This window comes from Haematobia irritans, chromosome 4, assembly GCF_050003625.1.
Source record: "Haematobia irritans isolate KBUSLIRL chromosome 4, ASM5000362v1, whole genome shotgun sequence".
NCBI classification, from domain to species: Eukaryota; Metazoa; Arthropoda; class Insecta; order Diptera; family Muscidae; genus Haematobia; species Haematobia irritans.
Window position 1 is genome coordinate 54480663 of NC_134400.1, and position 26117 is coordinate 54506779.

The window sequence follows — 26117 nt, forward strand, 5'->3', positions numbered from 1 at the left end:
GAACCGAATAATCGCCGACACCATACCCACTTTAGCCGAACCAAACTGTCAACAACCGATCCGCCGACATCTTTACTAAGAGGCTACATAATAAATAACCGACTCCCCAGCATACATTGCAAACATAAACATTATACGTATATAAAATCAAATAAATAAAGTTCGTATTATTATTATATAGATACCACAAAATCGTGTGTTCTTAATTTAAGGTTCGTGGGTCCTTAAAGTTGATCCTGGACGACCACTGGTCTACCTCAGCCGACGACAAGACCACGTTACACATTTTTTCCATTTTTAATGGAATCCGAAATAGTGAGTCCACTACATAAATTCCAGCCTATCAGAAGCCCGTGTAATATTCCTCGCTTATATTTCGACTTCATCCGAATTAATAAAGAAGATTTGCATTGCTTTTTTGGCAACACTTTCTTTTTGCTGGGTATTTATAGCTCAACCAACGGAAAAGACGGGAAAATTTCGTGTTTCTAATCGTATTCTAATTCTATACATTGCTTTTTATGACATCCTATTATTTTGTTATTCTTCTTTGGAAAAGGACTAATTGTGAAATCACACAAAATAACTGGTTAATGTGACAATTTGGATGTACCTGCTACTGTCTGAGGTACCAGCTGGCGTATACGTATTGGCTTCAATGCACTGCTTATCCATCACTTATACCACCAGTGGGACAAATAAAAGCATTTCCCACCATACAACTCAACTTGACTCACACCATACCATATTTTTGAATTTTAATGATAATTGTTTTTCTTTTTCCTCTACTACTTTGTCGTTGTTGTCGTTTTTTATTAGCTGCTTACAACTTTGTGACAATGACAAAAATAAGCTCTTAATTTATACAATTTTAGTGTGTTTTACTCCACAGCAATGAATATACAATACACACGAATAAATGGATGGGTGAGCGGGCGGGTGATGAGAAGTCAAGAAAGTATCATGCTGGTGGTGTCAGTGCAGAGTGTTACGAAAAAAAGCAAAGTGAATTGTGATGGTGGTGGTGAGTAAAAGTATAAGAGGATGAAACAATCACAAAAAGAAAACAAAATGGGGCAAATGAAAGAAACTAAAACTAGTTTCGAAATGAATTCAACAAAAGGGCAAAGTTTTTTTTTATTTATTTAGTTTCGTATGCGAAGAATGATACCAAAGATGGAGGTTTTACAGACTAAACTGTGCAACAGAACAGACATTGACTTTGACTATAATGACAAATAGAACTCCTTTGACGAAAAACATGAAATTTTGTTTTGTTTTCAGTTTATGCAAAAAAACTTTTACAATTATTGTTGTTTTGTCTGTCGGCGAACTTCAAATATTTGAGGGTTATATTCACTAGCAATTGAATTCATTATCGTTTGTATATAGAATGAATTAAACACCACCTTGATATTGGTTTAATTTTCAATGAGATTTTTCTCGGAAATACCCCTGTAAAATAATTGTACGTGCAACGTGTAAATTAGTTTTCTAGATTTCAGAAAGACTTTTGTTGAATGATTTTCATTATATTTATTCTTCTATACATTACAACAGATATATACAAAATTGTTAGGTCTGTTGGTTAAACTATTCTTGAAGTTTGGACAATGCGTGGTTTTAAGCTGAAATCAAAACAACAATGGTCATAGAAAATATATATATATATATATATATAGTTTGGTCCTATTTTAAAACAAAAAAAAAAAAAAATAAATAAATAAATAAATATCAACTGAGCGCTTATTTTATATATCCCAATAAGGGGGTTCCTGAAATTCTCGGGATATTATCATATATTATACTATGTGAATGTGGTACTAATACAGAACATTAGAACTCGACCGAAGCGGGTTTTCTTGGCCTAAGCCGATGTTCGGCAAAAAGCAATAATCGGCCTAAGCCGAATATTTTCCTAAAATTTGTTATTAAAGAAGAAGGTATTAGTATATTTTATTGAACAAAGGCATAAAAAAACAATAAAAGGTAATTCAGTTCAAGTCTTATAAAATTTATTTAGAACTTACAGACTTTTTAGTAATCGAAATTCAGTAGTTTGATATCTTTATTGTACATTTTCTTCATGCAAACTCGATCTTTTTTCGGCAAAAGTCGTCCCGTTGAACTGAAATATTATTCGCTGGCCACGTTTATCGGTGTTGATTATTGAAAATCTTCGGCTAATTGGCTCTAGACGCCGATTATCGCATTTTGGCCGAATGCCAAAGACGCATATAGTATTAGTTATTTTGTACATAGTCGTGAGTTGTAGCCGAAATTCTAGTGGGCTGGCAATTTATTTAAAAGAATGTTTACCTTCTTGAGATATAATTGTGATCAAAAGCGTACACAGAAGGAGGGGCTCTGGCCCCTTTGAAATTTTTTGGTATCCATATACAAATGGTTTGGCTAGTCAGAGTGATTTTCCGTAAATGTTACATACACAAGAAAATATGTTTTTCTGATTCAATCATGAAATTAATTGATCAAATTAATTGTTTAATTGAAATTTTTGTTAGGAATTAATTGATGTTTGTCGACATTTATAATTAATTTTTAAACTTAATCGATTTCTGTCACAAAGATTCGAACAATATTTTAAATAAGTTAAACAAGTATTGATCAATTAATAATTATTTTATCTTTAGGTGAAGTTTTTTTTAGTTTTCATACTATGTAGTGTCTTTTTAAGATATTTTTTTTGAGTTCTCTTTGGATTTGAGACACAATTTAAAGATTCTAATATGCATATAGAAATTGTTTATTTTTATTTTAATTTAAATTTTAATATCAATTTGTCGACACTTATAATTAATTTTTAAACTTAATCGATTTCTGTCACAAAGATTCGAACAATATTTTAAATAAGTTAAACAAGTATTGATATATTAATAATTATTATACCCTGCTCCACACTGTGGAACAGGGTATTATTTTTATCTTTAGGTGAAGTTTTTTTTTTAGTTTTCATACAATGTAGTGTCTTTTTAAGATATTTGTTTTGAGTTCTCTTTGGATTTGAGACACAATTTAAAGATTCTAATATGCATATAGAAATTATTTATTTTTATTGTAATTTAAATTTTAATATCAGCGTAAATTTTCAATTATTTTCCTAATTGACAAAATTTTTAAATTTTATTAGAAAGTGTATTGTGTCAATTAATTTTTAATTGATTACATTTTCAACATCAAATATATTTTTAATTGGAAATATTATTAATTGCATATATAAATATTTGTTATTGTCTTAGTGTAACAGTAATTAATTAATATAAAAAAGTGAAGCTTCAAGTTTCGTAATTATTCTCAAAAGTCAGGTGAAATTAGTTTTGCACATATGGATTATTTTTGCTTTAAACTAAGCCTTTTATAAATCAGTTTAAACCCATTCCAACTCAAATGAAACGTTTTACATTTAATGTTAAACCTTTTTCAAATTAGATCAAGCCTTTTTCAATTCTACTGAAATGTTATAGAAATCAAATGAAACCTCCTTGCATTCAAATGAAACCATTTAAAACAAGTAAGTAAAGTCTAAAGTCGGGCGGGGCCGACTATATTATACCCTTCACCCCTATGTAGGCCAGAATTTGTGTTACCATCTCAACTACTTCACATTTGCTGGAAGCTATATAAAGGAGACAATTTTTTTACTTCTACAAAATCTCTAGAATTAAAATTTAAATCGGCTAACGCTATCCAGTTAATTGGAGGAAACTTCCATTGAAAATGGGTCTAAAATGTGTAACAGTCTACCATAAAATATTTCCCAAACTCTGGTGTACGTATATATGGGAGCTATATACAATCTGAACCGATTTTGACTAAATTTGACATGTATAGTTAGAATAATAATTCTGCTATCTATGCAAAATTTCACGTAAATGGGAGTATAACTTTGGCCCCCTGGTCATATGAGTGTAAATCGGACGGAAGATATATATGGGAGCCATATCTAAGTCTGAACCGATTTCAACCAAATTTGGCACAATTACCGATACTACTAAACGTACTGCTTGTGCGAAATTTGAAGCAAATAACGGCAAAACCCTGTATTTTGAGGCCATATAACTTCAAATCGGACGAAAGATATATATGGGAGCAATATCTAAATCTGAATCGATTTTGACCATATTTGGCACATACAATAGTATCGTTAAAAGTACCGCTTATGCAAAATTTGAAGTAAGTCAGGGCAAAACTCTGACTTTTGAGACCATATAAGTCCAAATCGGGCGAAAGATATATATGTGAGCTATATCTAAATCTGAACCGATTTTAACAAAATTTGGCACACTTAACAATACTATTAAACGTATCACTTGTGCAAAATTTGAAGCAAATCACGGCAAAACTCTGGCTTTTGTGGCCTTTAAGTTCAAATCGGACGAAAGATATATATGGGAGCTATATCTAAATTTGAACCGATTTCAATCAAATTTACCAAGCATTGGTAGAATGTCAATTCTACCCTCTGTGCAAAATTTCACGAAGATCGGTAGTAAACTTTGGCCTCTGTGGTCTTATGAGTCTAAATCGGACGAAAGATATATATGGGAGCTATATCTAAATCTGAACCGATTTGGCTGATATTTTGCAAGATTTTCGAGATTCATAAAATATTTGGATGTACGGTATTTCAAGAAAATCGGTTGATAAACACGCTAACTATGACCAAATCGGGGATAAATATATATGGCAGCTATATCTAAATCTGAACCGATTTTTTCCAAAACCAATAGCGTTTGTCTCTGCCCCAAGAAACGGCCCTATGCCAAATTTGAGGACGATCGGACTTCAATTGCGAGCTGTACTTTGTGCACAAAATTACATATACAGACAGACGGACGGACAGACAGACAGACAGACAGACAGACAGACAGACGGACATCGCTAAATCGACTCAGAATTTAATTCTAAGCCGATCGGTATACTAAAAGATGGGTATATGACCACTATTTCTTGGCGTTACATACAAATGCACAAACTTATTATACCCTGTACCACAGTAGTGGTGAAGGGTATAATTAGTTAACGTGGCATTTTCAGCGTTACTGACAAACGAGATTGCTGCGATGGCCAAAAACTCAGAGTTGCATATGCTGTTGATGGTGACTTGAATAAATCATTGTGGACTAATTTCAATGATTTCATGCATATTTTACAACAGAAGTCAATGGGTCAAATCCTGGACCGGCAAAGGACTAGTCCTTAGTGTATGGAACGGGCCGGTCATTGTCAGGGTAAATATGTTTATATTTATAACAACATTGAATTTCGAGATAAAATTTTTGTACAATATTTTTCGAGTTTAATTATATTTTTGCTACAAGGAAAAAAGAAATTTTGTAAAAGATTCGCTTTACTTAAATTCGAATAAATGAAAATGTATTGCTGTAATAAAAAAATTAATAAATCTGAAATTCAGAATATTTCACACAGGTTCTTTTGAATTGAAAAAGTTTCATTAAAAATGTTAAAGGTTTCATGTAAATTGAAAAAGAATTAATGTGATTTGAAAATAGTTTTATTTGATTTGAAAAAGGTTCATTTGAATTGAAAATATTATATTTATTTTACAGAGGTATTAAAGTCATTATTTACAGTTTCACACAATGGTCTCTTACAAAAAAAAAAAAAAAAAAAAAAAAAAATGGGTCAATTCGATACGAACACATACACACGCACACATTAAAAAAACGGGTTTAAGGGACTTAACAGACAGTTATACATTCGTTGTACATATGTAATATCTCGCTCTGGTGGTGGATTCTTGAGGTGATTGATTATTGATAATAAACTAATTTATAATTAATTGACATTAAGTTTATGGTATAATTATTGCGATTGACATTGTTTTTGCTTTTCTTTTTTATAGTTACTACATTTAAACAAAACAAAACAAAAAAGAGATGAGGAGATAGAGAGAGAGAGAGCAAGAGAAAGAACTTATGATGAATGCTACGTACCGATCATTACTCTGGCTGGCACTGCATTCCATTCCAGCCAGAATGTGATAAAGGATGAGGTCACCAATATAATGCCGGGTATGAAAACGGTTGTAAAATAATACGCACGATCACGGGTAAATGTTAAATCAACTTGCAGACAACTGTAATTACCTTTAAAGAACACACATACAGAAGAGGCCATGTAGGCAAATCAAATCATACTTTTTGTTTCTTTTGTTTGTTTGTTGTTGTAGTAAAAACATTTAAGTACATATGCAACTATAATTTAGTTTTTTAATTTTTCTTATATGATATTTCATATTTATTTGAACACATACCACTAAGAGCCTATCAGAGTTTAGAGAATCACATAAAACCGCAGAGATCCTAAACCTACAAATTTCTTGTAACATTCAAGTTCCTATAATCATTGGCATTCATTGGATAAGATAACTCACAATAATATAATATTTCCACTAGATGAAATATCCAACAGGAAGAACTAAGAAAATGTTGGCAATATCTATTGACAGAAAATCCACAATAATAACAAAATTATAGAAAATGCTCAAATTGTATTCCATTATAATCCGAGAGGATCTATCGAAAACTGCATTGAGATAAGATTTTTATTTTCTGAGGAATGAAATTTTCGATAAAAGAAGTTTTTTTTCACTGTAACAAATTTTCCTTAGAAGAAAATAAAAAATATTCGACAGAACTGTTGCATCGTGTTTATTTACTCTTAATGAATATACTTTATGTCAAATGGAAATTTCGCTTGTCTAAAATTTTGTTCCGATGAAAGGTATTCGTTGTTTATTTGTATATAGCCAAAATATATAGGGTTGAACCTATATACGAACTTTTATAATATAGACTTTTATTAGATTCACATTTGTTTCTTTTTACGATTTTGATTTTGCGTATTCGTTTTCTTTTTATACCCTCCACCATAGGATGGGTATATTAACTTTGTCATTCCGTTTGTAACACATCGAAATATTGCTCTAAGACCCAATAAAGTATATATATTCTGGGTCGTGGTGAAATTCTGAGTTGATCTGAGCATGTCCGTCCGTCACGCTAACTTCTGAACGAAACAAGCTAAGCGATTTGAAACTCGGCACAAGTAGTTGTTATTGATGTAGGTCGGATGGTAATGCAAATGGGCCATATCGGTCCACTTTTACGTATAGCCCCTATATAATCCGATGGTTTGCAGAGCTTCTAAGAGTAGCAAATTTCATCCGATACGGCTGAAATTTGGTACATGGTGTCAGCATATGATCTATAACAACCATGCAAAAATTGGTCCACATCGGTCAATAATTATATATAGCCCCCATATAAACCGATCCCCCAATTTGGTTTGCGGAGCCTCTGAGAGAAGCGAATTTCATCCGATCCGGCTGAAATTTGGTACATGGTGTCAGCATATGATCTCTAACAACCATGCAAAAATTGGTCCACATCGGTCAATAATTATATATAGCCCGATTCGGTTGCCCCTTGGAAGAGCAAAATTTATCCGATTCTGTTGAAATTTGGTACGTGATGTTAGTATATGGTATCCAAAAACCATGCCAAAAGTGGTCCACATATCCATAATCATATATAGCCCCCATATAAATCGATCCCGATATTTGGTTTTGGAGCCTCTTGGAGGAGCAAATTTCATCCGAGTCAGTTGAAATTTGGTACATTGCGCTAGTATATGGCCGTTAATAACCATGCCTAACTAGGTCCATATCGGTCTATAGTTATATATATCCCTCAGATAAATCGATCCCCAATCACACAAAAATTGGTCCATATCGAGTTCATAATTGTATATAGTCCCCATATAAGCGACCCCCCATATTTCAATTCTGGCTCTCTACTTACCGTGCAAAAGTCCATATCGTTTCGCAATTATTTGTACACTTACCTATACATACCTTTTTTGTCTAATATATACCACGTGTGGACTAACTCACAATTTAGAAAACAATTTAAGATACCACAACCCATGTAATTCGATTCTGGATGACAGTCTTTCGTAGAAGTTTCCACGCTATCCATGCCGGAGGGTACATAAGATTCGGCCTGGCCGAACTTACGGCCATATATACTTGTTTTTTTTTTTTTACAATTTTGATTTTGCGTATTCGTTTTCTTTTTATATATAAATCTTACTTAAAGTGGCTGGTTTTTCGTACGTCCCACATTGGGCCAAATGACCGAAATCTCACGCATAAAATCAATTTTTGAAATTGTGAAAATTAAACAAAAGTTGACAACACATTACCAAAAACAAATCCAAAATGGTAAAACAATATGGGAACCCATTTGGCCGTTTCAGGCCGACGATGTGGCAACTCTTTGTTATTGATTTTTTTCTTGAATTCATAGTTTAGCAAGGTGCTTTAGAGATTTTGCTGGTAAACAAAAGTTTTTAAAGTTATATACTTAATTTGAAATGTAAAATTTAAGTTTAGGTATGTACTTTTAGTAAAAATTAACAGCGATTGTAAATATTGTTTGGTTGTTTAAGAAAAATGTGTGACAAAAAGCATATTTTTCTTTGCTTAATTTAATGTATGTCCCATGTTGCCTGGAGTAGAACTTACTATATTGGAACGGATTGGTAGAGTTCTATACTGCGTTAGAAAGGTTGAGGTGTTGTCTTTCTTGCAAACATAAGTTTGCTTATAAGTGCTAATGAAGGTACCCCATTATAATATTGGTATTAAAATCGAAACGCAAAAATTATTCAATATTGCATAGAAAACAACTCCCAGTGCTGTAATAATAATGCAAAGACATTGAAAAGAGAGAAGTCTACCATGCCCACTTGAAGAAAAAAGTAAAATAATTGTGCAGGGAAATATAATGAAGTAGATTACTTTGTTCAGTTGAAACATCTGGACACAACAATGGTAACAAATGAGAAATTTGGGTAAATCTGCAATATCTACCATATCATTAATAATAGCTATATAAAATAAAATGTCGTCCTGGGTGTCTTAATGTAACTGATTCTTCGACGCAAGTTCCGTTACAAAATTTGCTAAATCATAAAGCTAATAATCACATATGGGGCTATATACAATTTTGAACCGATATTGACCAATTTGGCATGTGTGTTAGAGGGCATATACTAACATCACGTACCAAATATCAACCGGATTCGTTGAAATTGGCTCGTCCAAGTAACTTTGGAAATCAGATTTTGGGATCGGGTTATATTGGGGCTATATATAAGTATGGGCCGATATGGACCAATTTGTTAGAAGGAATATTATTATACTACGTACCAAATTTCAACCCAATTAGATATTTACATTTCAAGAGTCTCCAAAATGTCGGATTAGATGGGGACTGTTTAGTTTCGGCCAGTTTGTATGATCAGTGTGCATTCTATCCCATCAAGAATTGAAATCGGAAAATTGACCTAACAGGTTGGCTGATAAGTCCCCGGTCTGACACATAGTCGGCGTCGCTAGTATTAAATGCATATTATTTTTATATAGTACCAACCTTCAAATGATTCGAGTCAAAATTTGACGTCTGTAAGTCAATTAGTTTGTGAGATAGAGCGTCTTTTGTGAAGCAACTTTTGTTATTGTGAAAAAATGGAAAAAAAGGAACTTCGTGCTTTGATAAAATACTGTTTTCCGAAGGGAAAAAATACGGGTGAAGCAAAAGCTTGGCTTGATAATGAGTTTCCGGACTCTGCCCCAGGGAAATCAACAATAATTGATTGGTATGCAAAATTCAAGCGTGGTGAAATGAGCACGGAGGACGGTGAACGCAGTGGATGCCCGAAAGAGGTGGTTACCGACGAAAACATCAAAAAAATCCACAAAATGATTTTGAATGACCGTAAAATGAAGTTGATGGAGATAGCAGAGGCCTTAAAGATATCAAAGGAACGTGTTGGTCATATCATTCATCAATATTTGGATATGCGGAAGCTCTGTGCAAAATGGGTGCCGCGCGAGCTCACATTTGACCAAAAACAACAACGTGTTGATGATTCTGAGCGGTGTTTGCTGCTGTTAACTCGTAATACACCCGAGTTTTTCCGTCGATATGTGACAATGGATAAAACATAGCTCCATCACTACACTCCTGAGTCCAATCGACAGTCGGCTGAGTGGACAGCGTCTCCGACAGGTGAACCGTCTCCGAAGCGTGGAAAGACTCAAAAGTCCGCTGGCAAAGTAATGGCCTCTGTTTTTTGGGATGCGCATGGAATAATTTTTATCGATTATCTTGAGAAGAGAAAAACCATCAACAGTGACTATTATATGGCGTTATTGGAGCGTTTGAAGGTCGAAATCGCGGCAAAACGGCCCCATATGAAGAAGAAAAAAGTGTTGTTCAACCAAGACAACGCACCGTGCCACAAGTCATTGAGATCGATGGCAAAAATTCATGAATTGGGCTTCAAATTGTTTCCCCACCCACCCTATTCGCCAGATCTGGCCCCCAGCGACTTTTTCTTGTTCTCAGACCTCAAAAGGATGCTCGCAGGGAAAAAATTTGGCTGCAATGAAGAGGTGATCGCCGAAACTGAGACCTATTTTGAGGCAAAACCGAGGGAGTACTGCCAAAATGGTATCAAAAAATTGGAAGGTCGTTATAATCGTTGTATTGCTCTTGAAGGGAACTATGTTGAATAATAAAAACGAATTTTTTCTTTGTTAGACCGGGGACTTATCAGCCAACCTGTTATATGGTGGCTTTATCATAAAATGGAGTTATGATAAACTACAGACCGATACACACCATAATAAGAAAAGCTACTAAGAACCACAGACTTAGAAAACCTCTAGGTATCAATTTTCAGGAAAATGGGATAAAAATTGCTGATTGTAGAAAGCTAAAAGTCAAATCATTGATCTATATGGGGACTATGGCGGTAGGAAAATGGGCCCCAGGAAAATGAGCCGCAAAACCCAAATGAAGCAGGGTCATACATGTGCGCCGACGCTGCATAATGAATATGAGTCCCATGAAAATGAACTGCAACAAAATGTAGCTAAAGCATGAACATCGACCCAAAAATAACTTTCACTTTCTATTTTGATGAAATGAACCCTATGATATGAAAAACCCTAAAATATGAAGTTTTAAGAAAAAAATTAAGTATATCTTACTAAATACGAATCTATTTGGAATCGCGTTAGCCCACTTTGGACTCTGTCTTAAATCCCAACCGAAGGCCGTCTACGCAAAAACATACTCTGATACGAGACAATGATATTCAGAACGACAAAGGTGTGAAAAGTTGCTTTCATTTTCAAATCCCAGAATACGAAAATAGGCCCACTTGAAAAAGAATCATAATCTAAAGAAGGAAATTTGAGATTTATTCTCATTTGAAATATTGGAGTTTATTTTCATAATGGAGAAGGACCCAAAAATAAAATTAAGTTACTCCCCAAAATAAAACCAAAAAAATTTGGTGTTGTTGTTTTCATTATAATTGTTTTGTATGCCTGCTTCATTTAGTTTCATTTCATAGCGCTGGGGAATATATATGTAAACCTAGATCGATCAGCCCACCTCCAAACTTAACATGCCTGTAAATAAAACAAGTATATAGAGCAGTAAGTTCGGCCGGGACGAATCTTAAATAGCCACCGCCTTGAATCAAATTTTATAGTTACCTTTGAAATTTCAGGGGGGTTTGATGACAGGTATTCTCCCAAGCAGAGCAGTTCAACAAGTACACTTCCCGAAGATACATTTAAATATTTTACCTATGAAGACTATATCAGATTCTGGATTTTGAACTTGAACTTTAGAGGAATCATTAACATGTGCAAAAAAATTATGAAATAACGCCTTGATTTGAAATCTAAAACCAGTAGATTTTCACCCCCAATGATTACGAGAAGTAAAATCTGGAAATTTTGCATCCAGTTTCAAGCAATTTTTATAATCAGTGCGCCTTCTATAACCTCAAGAAGTGAAATCAGTCTATATAGAGGCCTACCAAATGGACCGATAAAAACTGAATCCGATACACATTTTTTTGAGTCTAAAACACCGGTATATTTACAATTTCAGGCAAATCGAATAAAAACTACGATTTCCAGAAACCCAAAAAGTTAAATCGGGAGATCGGTCTTATGGAGCGATACTAAAACATGGACCGATACTCACCGTTTTCGGCACACCTCTGTATGGTCCTAAAATACTTTTAGATTTCAAATTTCAGGCTAATTGGATAAAAACTACGGTTTCAAGAATCTCAAACAATAAAATCTTTTCTTGCACACCTATTTATAGTCCTGAAAAACCTCCAGATTTTCAATTTCAGGCAAATTGGACAACAAAAAGTAAAATCGGGGATCGGGGTATATGGGGGCTATACGAAAAGATTGACCGATATGTACCTCGTTATGGTCGTAAAATAATTCTAGATTGGAAATTTCGTGCAAATTTGATAAAAACTACGGTTTCTATAAGCCCAAGAAATAAAGTCAAAAGATCGGTCTATAGGGGGGATATACTAAAACAAGGTCCACTACACGCCACTTTCGGCACACGTATTTGTGGTCCTACAATACTTCCAGATTTCCAATTTTAGGCAAATTGGATAAAAACTACGGTTTATAGAAGTCCAAGAAGTAAAATCGGGAGGTCGGTATATAGGGGGCTATACCAAAACATGGACCGATACTCACCATTTGTGGCACACCTCTTTGTGGTCCTAAAATACCTCTAGATTTCCAATTTCAGGCAAATTGGATAAAAACTACGGATTCTAGAAGCCCTAGAAATAAAATCGGGAAATCGGTCTATATGGAGGCTATGCCAACACATGAACCGATACTCACCATTCTTGGCACACCTTTTTATTGTCCTATTATCCAAGTTTGAAATCTGGATGTAGATTTCAAACTTGGATAAAAACTACGGATTCTAGAAGCCCAAGAAGTAAAATCGGGAGATAGGTCTATATGGGGGATATACCAAAACAAGGTCCACTACACGCAACTTTCGACACGCGTATTTGTGGTCCTACAACACCTATTGATTTCAAATTTCAGGCAAATTGGATAAAAACTATTGCTATATTGTCTTAGAATTTCTCCCTGATCAAGAATATATATATACGATATTTTAATGTGTTACAAACGGAATGACAAACTTATTATACTCCCGTCACCAGTCTATGGTGGTGGGTATAAAAACGAATCTGTGCCAAATTTGAGGACAACAGTGCCATTATTGAAGGCTGCAGCGTGATTAAAACAGACAGACGGACATGATTAAATCGTTTTAAGAATGCCTAACCGATCAATAACATATATACTTTATAAAGGGTGATTCTTTTGAGGTTAGGATTTTCATGCATTAGTATTTGACAGATCACGTGGGATTTCAGACATGGTGTCAAAGAGAAAGATGCTCAGTATGCTTTGACATTTCATCATGAATAGACTTACTAACGAGCAACGCTTGCAAATCATTGAATTTTATTACCAAAATCAGTGGCAGAAAATCCGCTTTTTTATCGACAAATTTTGTTCAGCGATGAGGCTCATTTCTGGTTGAATGGCTACGTAAATAAGCAAAATTGCCGCATTTGGAGTGAAGAGCAACCAGAAGCCGTTCAAGAACTGCCCATGCATCCCGAAAAATGCACTGTTTGGTGTGGTTTGTACGCTGGTGGAATCATTGGACCGTATTTTTTCAAAGATGCTGTTGGACGCAACGTTACGGTGAATGGCGATCGCTATCGTTCGATGCTAACAAACTTTTTGTTGCCAAAAATGGAAGAACTGAACTTGGTTGACATGTGGTTTCAACAAGATGGCGCTACATGCCACACAGCTCGCGATTCTATGGCCATTTTGAGGGAAAACTTCGGAGAACAATTCATCTCAAGAAATGGACCGGTAAGTTGGCCACCAAGATCATGCGATTTGACGCCTTTAGACTATTTTTTGTGGGGCTACGTCAAGTCTAAAGTCTACAGAAATAAGCCAGCAACTATTCCAGCTTTGGAAGACAACATTTCCGAAGAAATTCGGGCTATTCCGGCCGAAATGCTCGAAAAAGTTGCCCAAAATTGGACTTTCCGAATGGACCACCTAAGACGCAGCCGCGGTCAACATTTAAATGAAATTATCTTCAAAAAGTAAATGTCATGGACCAATCTAACGTTTCAAATAAAGAACCGATGAGATTTTGCAAATTTTAGGCGTTTTTTAAAAAAAAAAGTTATCAAGCTCTTAACAAATCACCCTTTATAGTCGGAAATCGATATTTCGATGTGTTACAAGCGGAATGACAAAATTATTAAAACCCCATTACAATTCTATGTGGGTGGATATAAAAAGTTCATTGAACTACTAAAATTGTTTTGTTAACAAAATGGTTAATCGATTCGAAACATCCAGTAATGTCACGATTATCCAACGGTTTATAAAAACCGTTTACGATTGACCAGTGTTAATTTTAAACACCGTAGTGATTTTTTTTTCATATAATTTTAAAATTGTTGTGGGATCGTACATCATTTTCAATTGGAACTTCAATTAGTTTACAATTTTTTTTTCTTGGTCTACACGCAAAAAAAAATAATTCTGTCCTCACAAACGAAATTTTAGACAAACAAAGATCGTTTCTCATTTCCTTTTCGGTGTAAGGACGTTCATTTGGAATAAAAGTATATACATTTCGTGATATACGTTTATTCTTTGCCAGGATGTAAAAACAATTTCACAAAGACCAACTCAAAAAAAAAAAAAAAAAAACAATATTTTCTGGCTAATTGCATTTCCCCTCACATCTTTCTCACTTCCAAGAGGTTTTTTAGTTCTTAGCACCTTTTTCTGTAATACAAACAATGTAGAAGAAATTATTCGATTTTATATATTTTTAAAATTTTACCTTTCGCCTGGACGGAGAATCGAACCGCGGACCATGCAATTTTTAAGCCAAAACACTATCCCCTGGGCTGCGTAGACGCTATTGTCATCAATAGACAATTATCGTTATAAGTTATATTTATACAGCATAGTTTGTGGATCCCACGAGTCGATTAAAAAAATCTTATTTAATAGAAACATACATTTAGTAGGGCACCGTGGAGCAGTGGTTGGTACGTCCGCCTTGCATATCAAGGGTCCTGGGTTCGATCCCTGCTTCGAGCAACACCAAAAAGTTTTTTGTTGTTTTTTAACATATATTGCAGATATGTTCGGAAGATTCCGAAAAGATGTTCAACATTATACAACATCTTTATTAAATTTATACTATGAAACTGTAAAATGAGTCTTATTAAAGACTTAAAGTCAGAAAATAACAGTGCTTGATATAAACGAAATGGACTGTGTTGTTAGTTCAAAAATAATTTGTTTTATTGAAAAAATAAAAATTTTGTAACAAACGAATTGTTTTGGTGATAAAAATTTAAAATTTTAAAATTCAAAAAACTCTTTTTTCTTTGCGTGTAGAAACTCAAATATTCAACATTTTCAATTTGGAAAATAACCTCTCTGCCTTCTTAAAAAGAGATACAGACATCTATTCTCTTCATATGCTTGTGGTAAGAGGTTTGAGAAATAACTTTTTAATTGATATATATTTTTTTCAAATTTCAACCCAATGTGCGATGATTTTTTATTGGATATAGCTCCAATTTATATGTGATGATTTCTTGATTTTACTTATCCGATTCTTATATACTCCAGCAAACTGTTATATCCAAGATTACCAAAAATAAAGATCCGCTTATTAAGAAATAAGAGATATAGTAGAAGTTCAGTTTCGAAGCCTTTGTGAATGATATATGAGAGTCGGTGTTTTGTATTATCTCATGGTTGACTTTAGGATTGCAAATCAAAAACAAATTAAGCTGATATTATGACATTCTAATGGAATCAGTTTTTTACCATTATGACAACGTATGTTAAGATCAACTAAATTCGAATATCATATTTGTGAGTTATCATAGCCCATTGTGCAATGATTCTAATATCTGGCAACAATTCTTCGCTTCGTATCACTTAAACTGGGTTCTGTTACATTATGAGAGTTCATTTGCATTTGAATATTCCGATTGTATGAAACGAACAAAAAAAAAAAAAAATAAGGATAACATCTATATCGAATATTTCTAAGGGGGGGTTCATGCAAAAACAACAACTATTAATAGAACTACAAAAGAGAAATTGCAGTGATTTTCTGTTTTTTTTTTATCACATCAAGATATGAAATACTAAGGAGTTTAACCTGGGCAATTGAATTTGAAATCTGGTGATATTGTAAAAATGGATTTTATCGAATACAAATCAAACTGAAAGTCTATGGGTGAATATGTTTAGAAATTAAAAAAGAATATAGAGAGAGAGCGAGAGAGAGAAGAATTAATGACTAATTGTAACAAAAATTGGTTAAGTGGTGAAACTTCAAGGATTTTTTCTTCATATGGACTTTGTGAGGCTGGGGGAAGGAGGATATGAGAACTACATAATATCTTCCCATATTCATGGCTAGGAATTTTTGGACAGACTACTTTAATAGGGGCAACATAGTAAGACCTAAATACTTGTAAACAAACTAAAACAAAAATTAAAACTAAAAGTCATGTTATGTTGAAGGTGTCTCAAATGTATGATCAAAGAAAAAAAAACTCTTAGATAAATGTGAAGAAAGCATAGCCAAACCAATATGAATTTGAACTTAAACCAAGGATTGAAGGCTTTTTGATATGGAATTTTTTGCTATAGCATAATTGGATAACTAAGAAATAAAAATTCTTAAATGAAACTGAAAATTCCAAAAAGGAAAAGTGGGAAAATATTTCCCTTGTATCATGATTGTGTCTTTTTTTTATCGATTTTCTTAAAATGATTGTAATGATGTGGAGGGTGGGAAGTGGAAGTTTAACCTTTTTTTTGGAAAATTTTATGTTGGTGTCTTTGTATATTCGAGTATGGGATTTTTTTTTGACTACAGTCATTTTGTTTGATTCGATTTGATTTGATAAGCAATTGTTTGATTTGTTTGCTGCTGAATTGAATGGGGGAATAAAACGGGTGATGGTTGTTACCTATCATTGATCTAGCCGGTACTGCATTCCATTCTAACCAGAATGTTATAAACGATGACGTCACCAATATTATGCCAGGTATAAAAACGGTGGTGAAATAGAACGCTCGATCTCTGGTAAATATTAAATCAACTCTGAGACAGCTGTAGTTCCCTTCAGAATTGTAAAATATGAAAATTGTTTTAAAGATTTGTTTCTTTTGCTTTTTGTCTTTTTTGTTATTTTATATGTTTGTTTTTTTTTAGGTTTGACTATATTTCAGAATAGAAAATAGAATTTAAAGAAAAAAACAACGCGTTCACTTTGCATATTTATTACAACAGTTGATAATAGGCCAACAAAACTAATTAGTGTAATTAAGAGCATATTTTACCTCGATTTTAGAAATTATATAGAATATTCATAGCAAAAAGAACACAGTGGTTTTTAGCATTTTAATATACATTTTATTTTATGACTGCAACTTTAAGTGGATAAGGTGGCTCTAAATTAGATTTGTTTTTAATAATTCCAGTTTTGGTTTAGGGATTTTTAAAAGTCCGGACTTTTGTTAACCTTTTGTTGTTAATCAATTATTATTCAAATCTTTTTAATGATAAATTAATGTTTAAGTAATGGGAATCCTTAACATAACAGGCTAGTAATACTTTAACAAATCTATGACAAAGAAAATATATTGTTTTTTTTTTGTTTTGTTTTAATAATATATAAAAATATATTCAATTAATAAATTAATCGATTTAATTAGTTGTTTCTTTACACTAGTTTACAAAAAAAAAAAAAATTCATGTACACTTGATGAAAGGCAACTTTTTATGTATTTTGATCTGCAGAATTCGAAAAATTAAAAAAAATTATGGAACAGTTTTTGAGATATCCCGTTATTTTTAATATTTCGCTCTATTCTCACTAAACAAATTATATCTCGAGTAAGAAATGTCCGATTTTTTTAATGGTTTATATATTTCTGGCGGAAAAGTTCCATTGTAAAATACGATTTTTTGTAAAATGCGGCCTTTTCGCATCGATATTTTTTGAACCACTTAACTTATCACAGATCCAATTATACACGATTATTCGTCATCTTAATATCTTTCATTTAAGAACCAACGATATAATCGAACATTTCTAACTCGAGATATAATTTGTTTAGTGAAAAAAGAGCGAAAAACTAAAAATAACGGGATATATCAAAAACTGATCCATAAAAAATTTTAAACAGTTTTTTTCGAATTCAGCAGATCAAAATTCATAAAAGTCGACTCTCATCAAGTGTACATTTCCAATGTAAACTAGTATTATTGAAACTAATTTATCCAATAAGTATTTAATTGTAATATTTTTTGAATCACGGAAATTATATTTATAAATACCGACTCCAATTAAAATACTAATTAGTCCAATTAATTTCTGTGATTGATATTTGTGTTAATTAAGCAAATTATTAAATCCATTAATTTTTTTAATTGAATTTATTTTCAAAGTCAGTTAAAATTTGTTTCTACTCTTTGTTAACAAAATCATGATATGTGCAAGGCTACATTTACTTTAAATCTAATTTCGTTAAAAATTGTATATTCCCCGCCATAGAAAATTGATGGGGGGTACAATAAGTAGGTCATTTTATTTGTAACACATCGAAATATCGAGTCCCTATTATATAAAGGGGAGAAGATCTAACTATGTCCGTCTGTTGTTATCGTGCTACAGCCTTTAATAATGGAGGTTCTGCTTCAGCTTTGATTTGTTCGATTTGGCAAGAAATATGGCCTTCAATTGGCTTACAATGCCATCACACGCTACACGAAAGTTGATCACCGGTATTTTGCGGGAATAGGCAATCATCTCAAGAAGAGCATTCCCACAGGTCGAAATGTTTGCCTTTGGGAAGCGACCATCGACCATTACAGCGGCCCACACCATTATCATCGGCGGAGGTTGAGTTTTGGTGGCCAATCGAAGATGCAAATTTTCAGTTGACGGTTTGGTAAGAAAACTCCGTCATTTTGTTTGTTCACGAACTGCTTAATTCGGAATAGCTTTTCGGAGAAAATTAAATAAACTGGCCTTTTTCATGCAAGCCTAAACTAACCTAACTCCTTACAACTTTCTTGTGCATCGGCGAGGTCTGGAACTTTTTGGAACTTTAGACCAAGCTGATTTTTCAATAATTGATGCATCCGTTCCGTAGAAATGATAGCAATATGGAGTAGCAAGTTGAAGTTGCAATACCCTGCATATGTATCACCCGATTTTCCCAAAATTGGCAATAATACTGCAAAATTCATTCAATTCGATATAGCTTCAATACGTGAGTATCACACGAGTTTTTGAAATTTGGTCATTTAAACTTAAACTTCAAATTCAGATGTATGATCTGTTCTAGCTCAGAGTTACATATAGCTCTGTCTTACTTAATTGATCTTTGGCATATTTGTTTTAGATGAGTTTCTTGGGAAAAATCAAATATTTATACCATGTTACTGAACTTATTGAAATGGGTGACTAATCAATATCAAATGGTGTCTCAGATGATCGGTGCTCAAAATATTATTCGATATTAATTTATAGGTATATAGAAATATTGCATCCTTACATAAACCAAATAGGATTCCTAATGCTAAATTGTAATGCCGTAATAAACCCTATGTATGTAGTATAGAGGAGAAAAGTTATTTTATATTCATGCAGTTTTAGCTAACAATAGTGAAGAGTTCCACTGGAATAAGAAACTTTTTTATTAGTTTCAATGATAAGTCCACCAAAGTTTCAGCCATCGTGTTGGAAACAACTTAAAAACAAACTTCTTAACCAACCATGAATCCCTGAGCCCAAATCATAACACGAATAATGCGTTAGTAAGCCATTGGCTTTGAGGGATGCATATGGTCATGGGCAGATTACATTCTGAGTAGTATGGTACATTTTCTACAGTGTACTATTAAATTCGTTACTTCTCGAATGAACTATGAGTTTTACTTTTTTCTAAGTGAAAGTATTTTTATACCCTCCACCATAGGATGGGGGTATATTAACTTTGTCATTCCGTTTGTAACACATCGAAATATTGCTCTAAGACCCCATAAAGTATATATATTCTGGGTCGTGGTGAAATTCTGAGTCGATCTGAGCATGTCCGTCCGTCCGCCCGTCTGTTGAAATTACACTAACTTCCGAACGAAACAAGATATCGACTTGAAACTTGGCACAAGTAGTTGTTATTGATGTAGGTCGGATGGTATTGCAAATGGGCCATATCGGTCCACTTTTACATATAGCCCCCATATAAACGGACCCCCAAATTTGGTTTGCGAATCCTCTAAGAGAAGCAAGTTTCATCCGATCCGGCTGAAATTTGGTACATGGTGTTAGTATATGGTCTCTAACAACCATGCAAAAATTGGTCCACATCGGTCCATAATTATATACAGCCCCCATATAAACCGATCCCCCGATTTGGCTTGCGGAGCCCTACGAGAAGCAAATTTGATCCGATCAGGCTGAAATTTGGTATATGGTGTCAGCATATGATCTCTAACAACTATGCAAAAATTGGTCCACATCGATCCATAATTATATATAGCCCCCATATAAACCGATCCCCAGATTTGGCATGCGGACCCTCTACGAGAAGCAAATTTCATCCGATCAGGCTGAAATTTGGTACATGGTGTCAGCATATGATCTCTAACAACTATGCAAAAATTGGTCCACATCGATCCATAATTATATATAGCCCCCATATAAACCGATCCCCCGATTTGGCTTGCGGAGTCTCTACGAGAAGAAAATTTCATCCGATCAGGCTGAAATTTGGTACATGGTGTAAGTATATGGTATCTAATGACCATGCAGAAATTGGTCCACATCGGTCCATAATTATATATAGCCAACATATAAACCGATCACCAGATTTGACCTTCGGAGGAAGACCAAAATTCATCTGATTCAGTTGAAATTTGGTACGTGGTGTTAGTAAAGGGTGATTCTTTTGAGGTTAGGATTTTCATGCATTAGTATTTGACAGATCACGTGGGATTTCAGACATGGTGTCAAAGAGAAAGATGCTCAGTATGCTTTGACATTTCATCATGAATAGACTTACTAACGAGCAACGCTTGCAAATCATTGAATTTTATTACCAAAATCAGTGTTCGGTTCGAAATGTGTTTCGCGCTTTACGTCCGATTTATGGTCTACATAATCGACCAAGTGAGCAAACAATTAATGCGATTGTGACCAAGTTTCGCACTCAGTTTACTTTATTGGACATTAAACCAACCACACGAATGCGTACAGTGCGTACAGAAGAGAATATTGCGTCTGTTTCTGAGAGTGTTGCTGAAGACCGTGAAATGTCGATTCGTCGCCGTTCGCAGCAATTGGGTTTGTGTTATTCGACCACATGGAAGATTTTACGCAGAGATCTTGGTGTAAAACCGTATAAAATACAGCTCGTGCAAGAACTGAAGCCGAACGATCTGCCACAACGTCGAATTTTCAGTGAATGGGCCCTAGAAAAGTTGGCAGAAAATCCGCTTTTTTATCGACAAATTTTGTTCAGCGATGAGGCTCATTTCTGGTTGAATGGCTACGTAAATAAGCAAAATTGCCGCATTTGGAGTGAAGAGCAACCAGAAGCCGTTCAAGAACTGCCCATGCATCCCGAAAAATGCACTGTTTGGTGTGGTTTGTACGCTGGTGGAATCATTGGACCGTATTTTTTCAAAGATGCTGTTGGACGCAACGTTACGGTGAATGGCGATCGCTATCGTTCGATGCTAACAAACTTTTTGTTGCCAAAAATGGAAGAACTGAACTTGGTTGACATGTGGTTTCAACAAGATGGCGCTACATGCCACACAGCTCGCGATTCTATGGCCATTTTGAGGGAAAACTTCGGAGAACAATTCATCTCAAGAAATGGACCGGTAAGTTGGCCACCAAGATCATGCGATTTGACGCCTTTAGACTATTTTTTGTGGGGCTACGTCAAGCCTAAAGTCTACAGAAATAAGCCAGCAACTATTCCAGCTTTGGAAGACAACATTTCCGAAGAAATTCGGGCTATTCCGGCCGAAATGCTCGAAAAAGTTGCCCAAAATTGGACTTTCCGAATGGACCACCTAAGACGCAGCCGCGGTCAACATTTAAATGAAATTATCTTCAAAAAGTAAATGTCATGGACCAATCTAACGTTTCAAATAAAGAACCGATGAGATTTTGCAAATTTTATGCGTTTTTTTTTTTAAAAAAAGTTATCAAGCTCTTAACAAATCACCCTTTATATGGTATCCAATAACCAAGCAGGAATTGGTTCATATCAGTCCATAATTATATATAGCCCCCATATAAACCGATCCCCAGATTTTACCTCCGGTGCCTTTAGGAGAAGCAAAATTTATCCGATCTGGGTGAAATTTGGTACGCGGTGGTAGTATATGATATTTAACAACCATGCCAAAAGTGGTCCATATCAGTCCATAATCATATATAGCCCCGCATATAAACCGATCCCGAGATTTGGTTTTGGAGCCTCTTGGAGGAGCACATTTAATCCGAGTCAGTTGAAATTTGGTACATTGTGCTAGTATATGGCCGTTAACAACCATGCCTAACTAGGTCCATATCGGTCTATAGTTATATATAGCCCTCAGATAAATCGATCCCCAATCACACAAAAATTGGTCCATATCAAGTTCAAAATTGTATATAGCCCTCATATAAGCGACCCCCCATATTTCAATTCTAGCTCTCTGGGTGCCGTGCGAAAGTCCATATCGATTCGTAATTATTTGTAGACTTACCTACTTACTTCTACGCAATCCATGGTGGAGGGTACATAAGATTCGGCCTTGCCGAATTTACGGCCGTATATACTTGTTTTCTAATTGACATAAATAGTATTAGTCATTACATTCGGGGTGGGGAGGGGATTTCGATCTTTCTATACACTGAAGGAAGTTTTCTACCAATATCAATTGCCATTTTCTTAAGTTTTTCCTCTACTTAGATTAGTTTGAAATGGATCTTTCTAATGGTTACGATTTACCTTTCAAAATAAGTGTGGTTATTTTCAGTTATATAGCTGCCAAACATTTTTATGATTTGTTTCTAGAAAGAAAGCTCTCTAAATAATTCTTATTCCTGTACTGTTTATTAGAAAGTATTTAATAGTAATTCTATGCCCTCATGTTCATCACATAATTCAATGTAGGAGTTTAGTGATTTAATCCTTCAGTGAAATATGCGGTTAATGCTGAAAATTTCATTTCATTTGATTTCAGTTCTCAATTATCTACAATTCATTTAACTATTGGATCGTGATCATTTACAAATCGTCAAACATTCGGCATCTTAATTTTTTAAATTCCACATTTTTTTCATAGTTGTAATATTTTCTATAGATAAGTGGTTATAAATTTTGTTAGTTAACTAGGTGATAGAAATTCAAATAAATTACGTTAGACACATGTGGTTGGTGGTACAAACCTTGTAAATTAAAATATATCAATATCCTTTTACAAACTTTCAATTTGATTTTTTTACATACTTATTTGAGAATATATATGTAATTACTTTTAATTTTTTGTTATATTTTGTTCAAATTATTGATAAAAGCCAATTTGTTCTGGTTACATTTCCGGCTTGGAATATTTGTGCAGAACCATTACAGTAACTTTGTTTATGGTGCTGTAAAATTGAGAACTGATTTCGAGTGTTTTCCATGTGCTTAATATAAAATATACTTAACTGTTTACTTTATTCGCCTTATTTGTTATGAGAAAAAGTAACGTTTCCCTGGAAAAAAAAGTTAGCTTGGTGCCCAAAAAAATTGAATCTCCACACCCAGAGAAGGAATATGATCACCTCAAACATGTTTTAAGAGCAAAATGTTATTTTTGGGTGGTGACCCTGTAACATGGTTTTCGCAATCAAGTTATTTTCTCGAAAATTATGTATCTGATTTCGGCAAGCAGGTTATATTTGACGAGAAAATAACATTTTAGTGACAAACATGTTACATGGTCACCATGCAAAAATAACATTTTGCTCTTGACACATGTTTGAGGTGATCATATTTCTTCTCTGCGTGCACCATAGGATGAGTGTTTACTATGATTATTATTCTCTTGGTCCGAGGGCGTAGTGAAATTCTGTTCTAGTACATCCGTTAATTATTCTGCTTGCTATATTACGTTATGTTAAATTAAGTAGCAGTCCACTTTATTTCGAACTCATTTACACTATTCCTGTTTTCGTGACATAACTAAAGATTCTAATCTAAAGGTATGTACCTATGGTGGGGCTCGGGCTATCATCGGCGACAGCATGTGGTGGATCGACGGACGACCTTTAAGGTCAGCTGTGAAAAATAAGCAGCCCCAACCAAGAGCGGCGAAGACTGAGGACGTGCGAGATTAGGTTATTTATAGTGGCAGCCCGATATTTCAGGCTCACTTAGATTATCCATTGTGTTACCACAGGGATGAATTTCTCTTTTTATCACTGAGTGCTGCCCGATTCTATGTTTAGCTCAAACGGCGGTGAGACCACTTACAGAAACTTTTAACAACTCAGAGATGTTACCAGCAACAACTCAGAGATGTTTGCAAGGCGTGTATGCTAACCATTGCATCACGGTAGCTTAAATGGGCATTTATATCTGAGGACTACCGGACAACTTAAACGTTCTATAAAGGGGCAATTATATCTGAGGACGTCTTTGCGAAATGATGATCGGATGCCGCCAGTTAAACAGGCATCCTCCCACAAGGGTGCCCTATAGATAGGTGCACCGTGAACTACCTAATCAAACACGGAGAATATAGGAATTGTATTGACACGGAACTACGAACATGGACTAGGATTTGTACTATGAATCAGAAATGGCTTTCAGGCTAATGTCATAACTGTCCCTATCCCGTTAACCTTTGACAGGGCTTGGGGAACGGTCTGTGTCACGTAACCATTAAGTTGGCAATGTAGGTTTTGTTGATAAGACATCCAGATTAGTGGCCAATCTGGCTCTGAACATAAGTTTCTGTTGTAATCTTTTGTCAACCCTCGCGAAGACCTCGCTGTGTGCATAGGGTCTCTTCAAAGGGCAACTACATTATCGGACACAGATAACGGGCGAAATTTGGCACCCATATCGAATGAATGCCCGACTAACAATTCGACTGATGGGAAAGCAGGAGCTAAGGAGCTAGCATCGGTCTTTAGAAGCAACTCCAAGGAAAGCGAAACTTCGAGCAATCCAAGGGGTTTTAAACACGAGTTCATTAAGAAAATGAGAAAATCAGAAAAAGAAGGCCTAGCTAAGTGTCAGTTAACACTAACGCAAGATCAAGGCCGCAATAACTAGACAAAGGAACATAAGTAGATAGACGAACTTTATCGGTGACCGGTGAACTACCGGAAAACCTGGAAGATGGTAGAGCAGGAGAAGAAAGCCGGTATACGAAGAAGAATACATGAGGATCTTGCGGCAGCTAATTCAATACTTCAGACCCCCAAGAACAAGAGAAGTGCACCCAGCCCAGCAGAGACAAACCCAGGAAAGAAGCTTATGAAGAGATCGAACGAAGTGTTGACATCTACCGAAGAGGAAATCACGAACAACGGAGCCAGGGGAACGCCCCGATGCCGTCGTTATAAAGTCCTTGGTCCGGGCACAGTTATGCGGACGTTTTGAGAAGTTTGAGGGTAAGAGGTGGCAGTTGGACCCGTTAGGAAGCCTGGCTCCATTCTCTTAGTGATGGGAAAGGTGGGAGAAAAAGAAGCCTTCCGTGAGACTATAACGAGCTAAAATGGCTCGACTCCACAGTCCTGCTCCCAATTACATCTTCTTTCGTTTCAGAAATTGGAATGATTTCAACAGATAGACAGATATATGTTCTATAGTAAACCCCCTCATATTTTCCTGGAGGAGTTTCCAATTTTCCAGCCCTTTGCTAATATTTTTGAAACTGATTTCTTCAGTATAAAATAGGCTTTATAGAAATATTAATAGATAATTATTTTTCTGTAACATAAATATATAAATATAATTAAAGAAATAAAAATGTAGTTTATACGCTTACATGGAAATAACA

General features: G+C 34.7%; 1 protein-coding gene across 14 annotated transcripts in view; it reads right to left on the bottom strand.

Annotated features, from left to right (window-relative positions):
- Positions 1-26117, bottom strand: part of pHCl-1 (pH-sensitive chloride channel 1) — a 466217-nt gene that overhangs the window by 75747 nt on the left and 364353 nt on the right. For 11 of the 14 annotated variants that reach the window (XM_075307944.1, XM_075307953.1, XM_075307955.1 and 8 more), the window contains one exon: positions 5976-6128. In XM_075307944.1, the coding sequence (XP_075164059.1) occupies positions 5976-6128 (153 nt within the window). Of the gene's footprint in view, positions 1-5975; positions 6129-17019; positions 17173-26117 lie in introns of all 14 variants that reach the window. The other 3 variants (XM_075307951.1, XM_075307948.1, XM_075307942.1) reach the window with 1 other exon arrangement.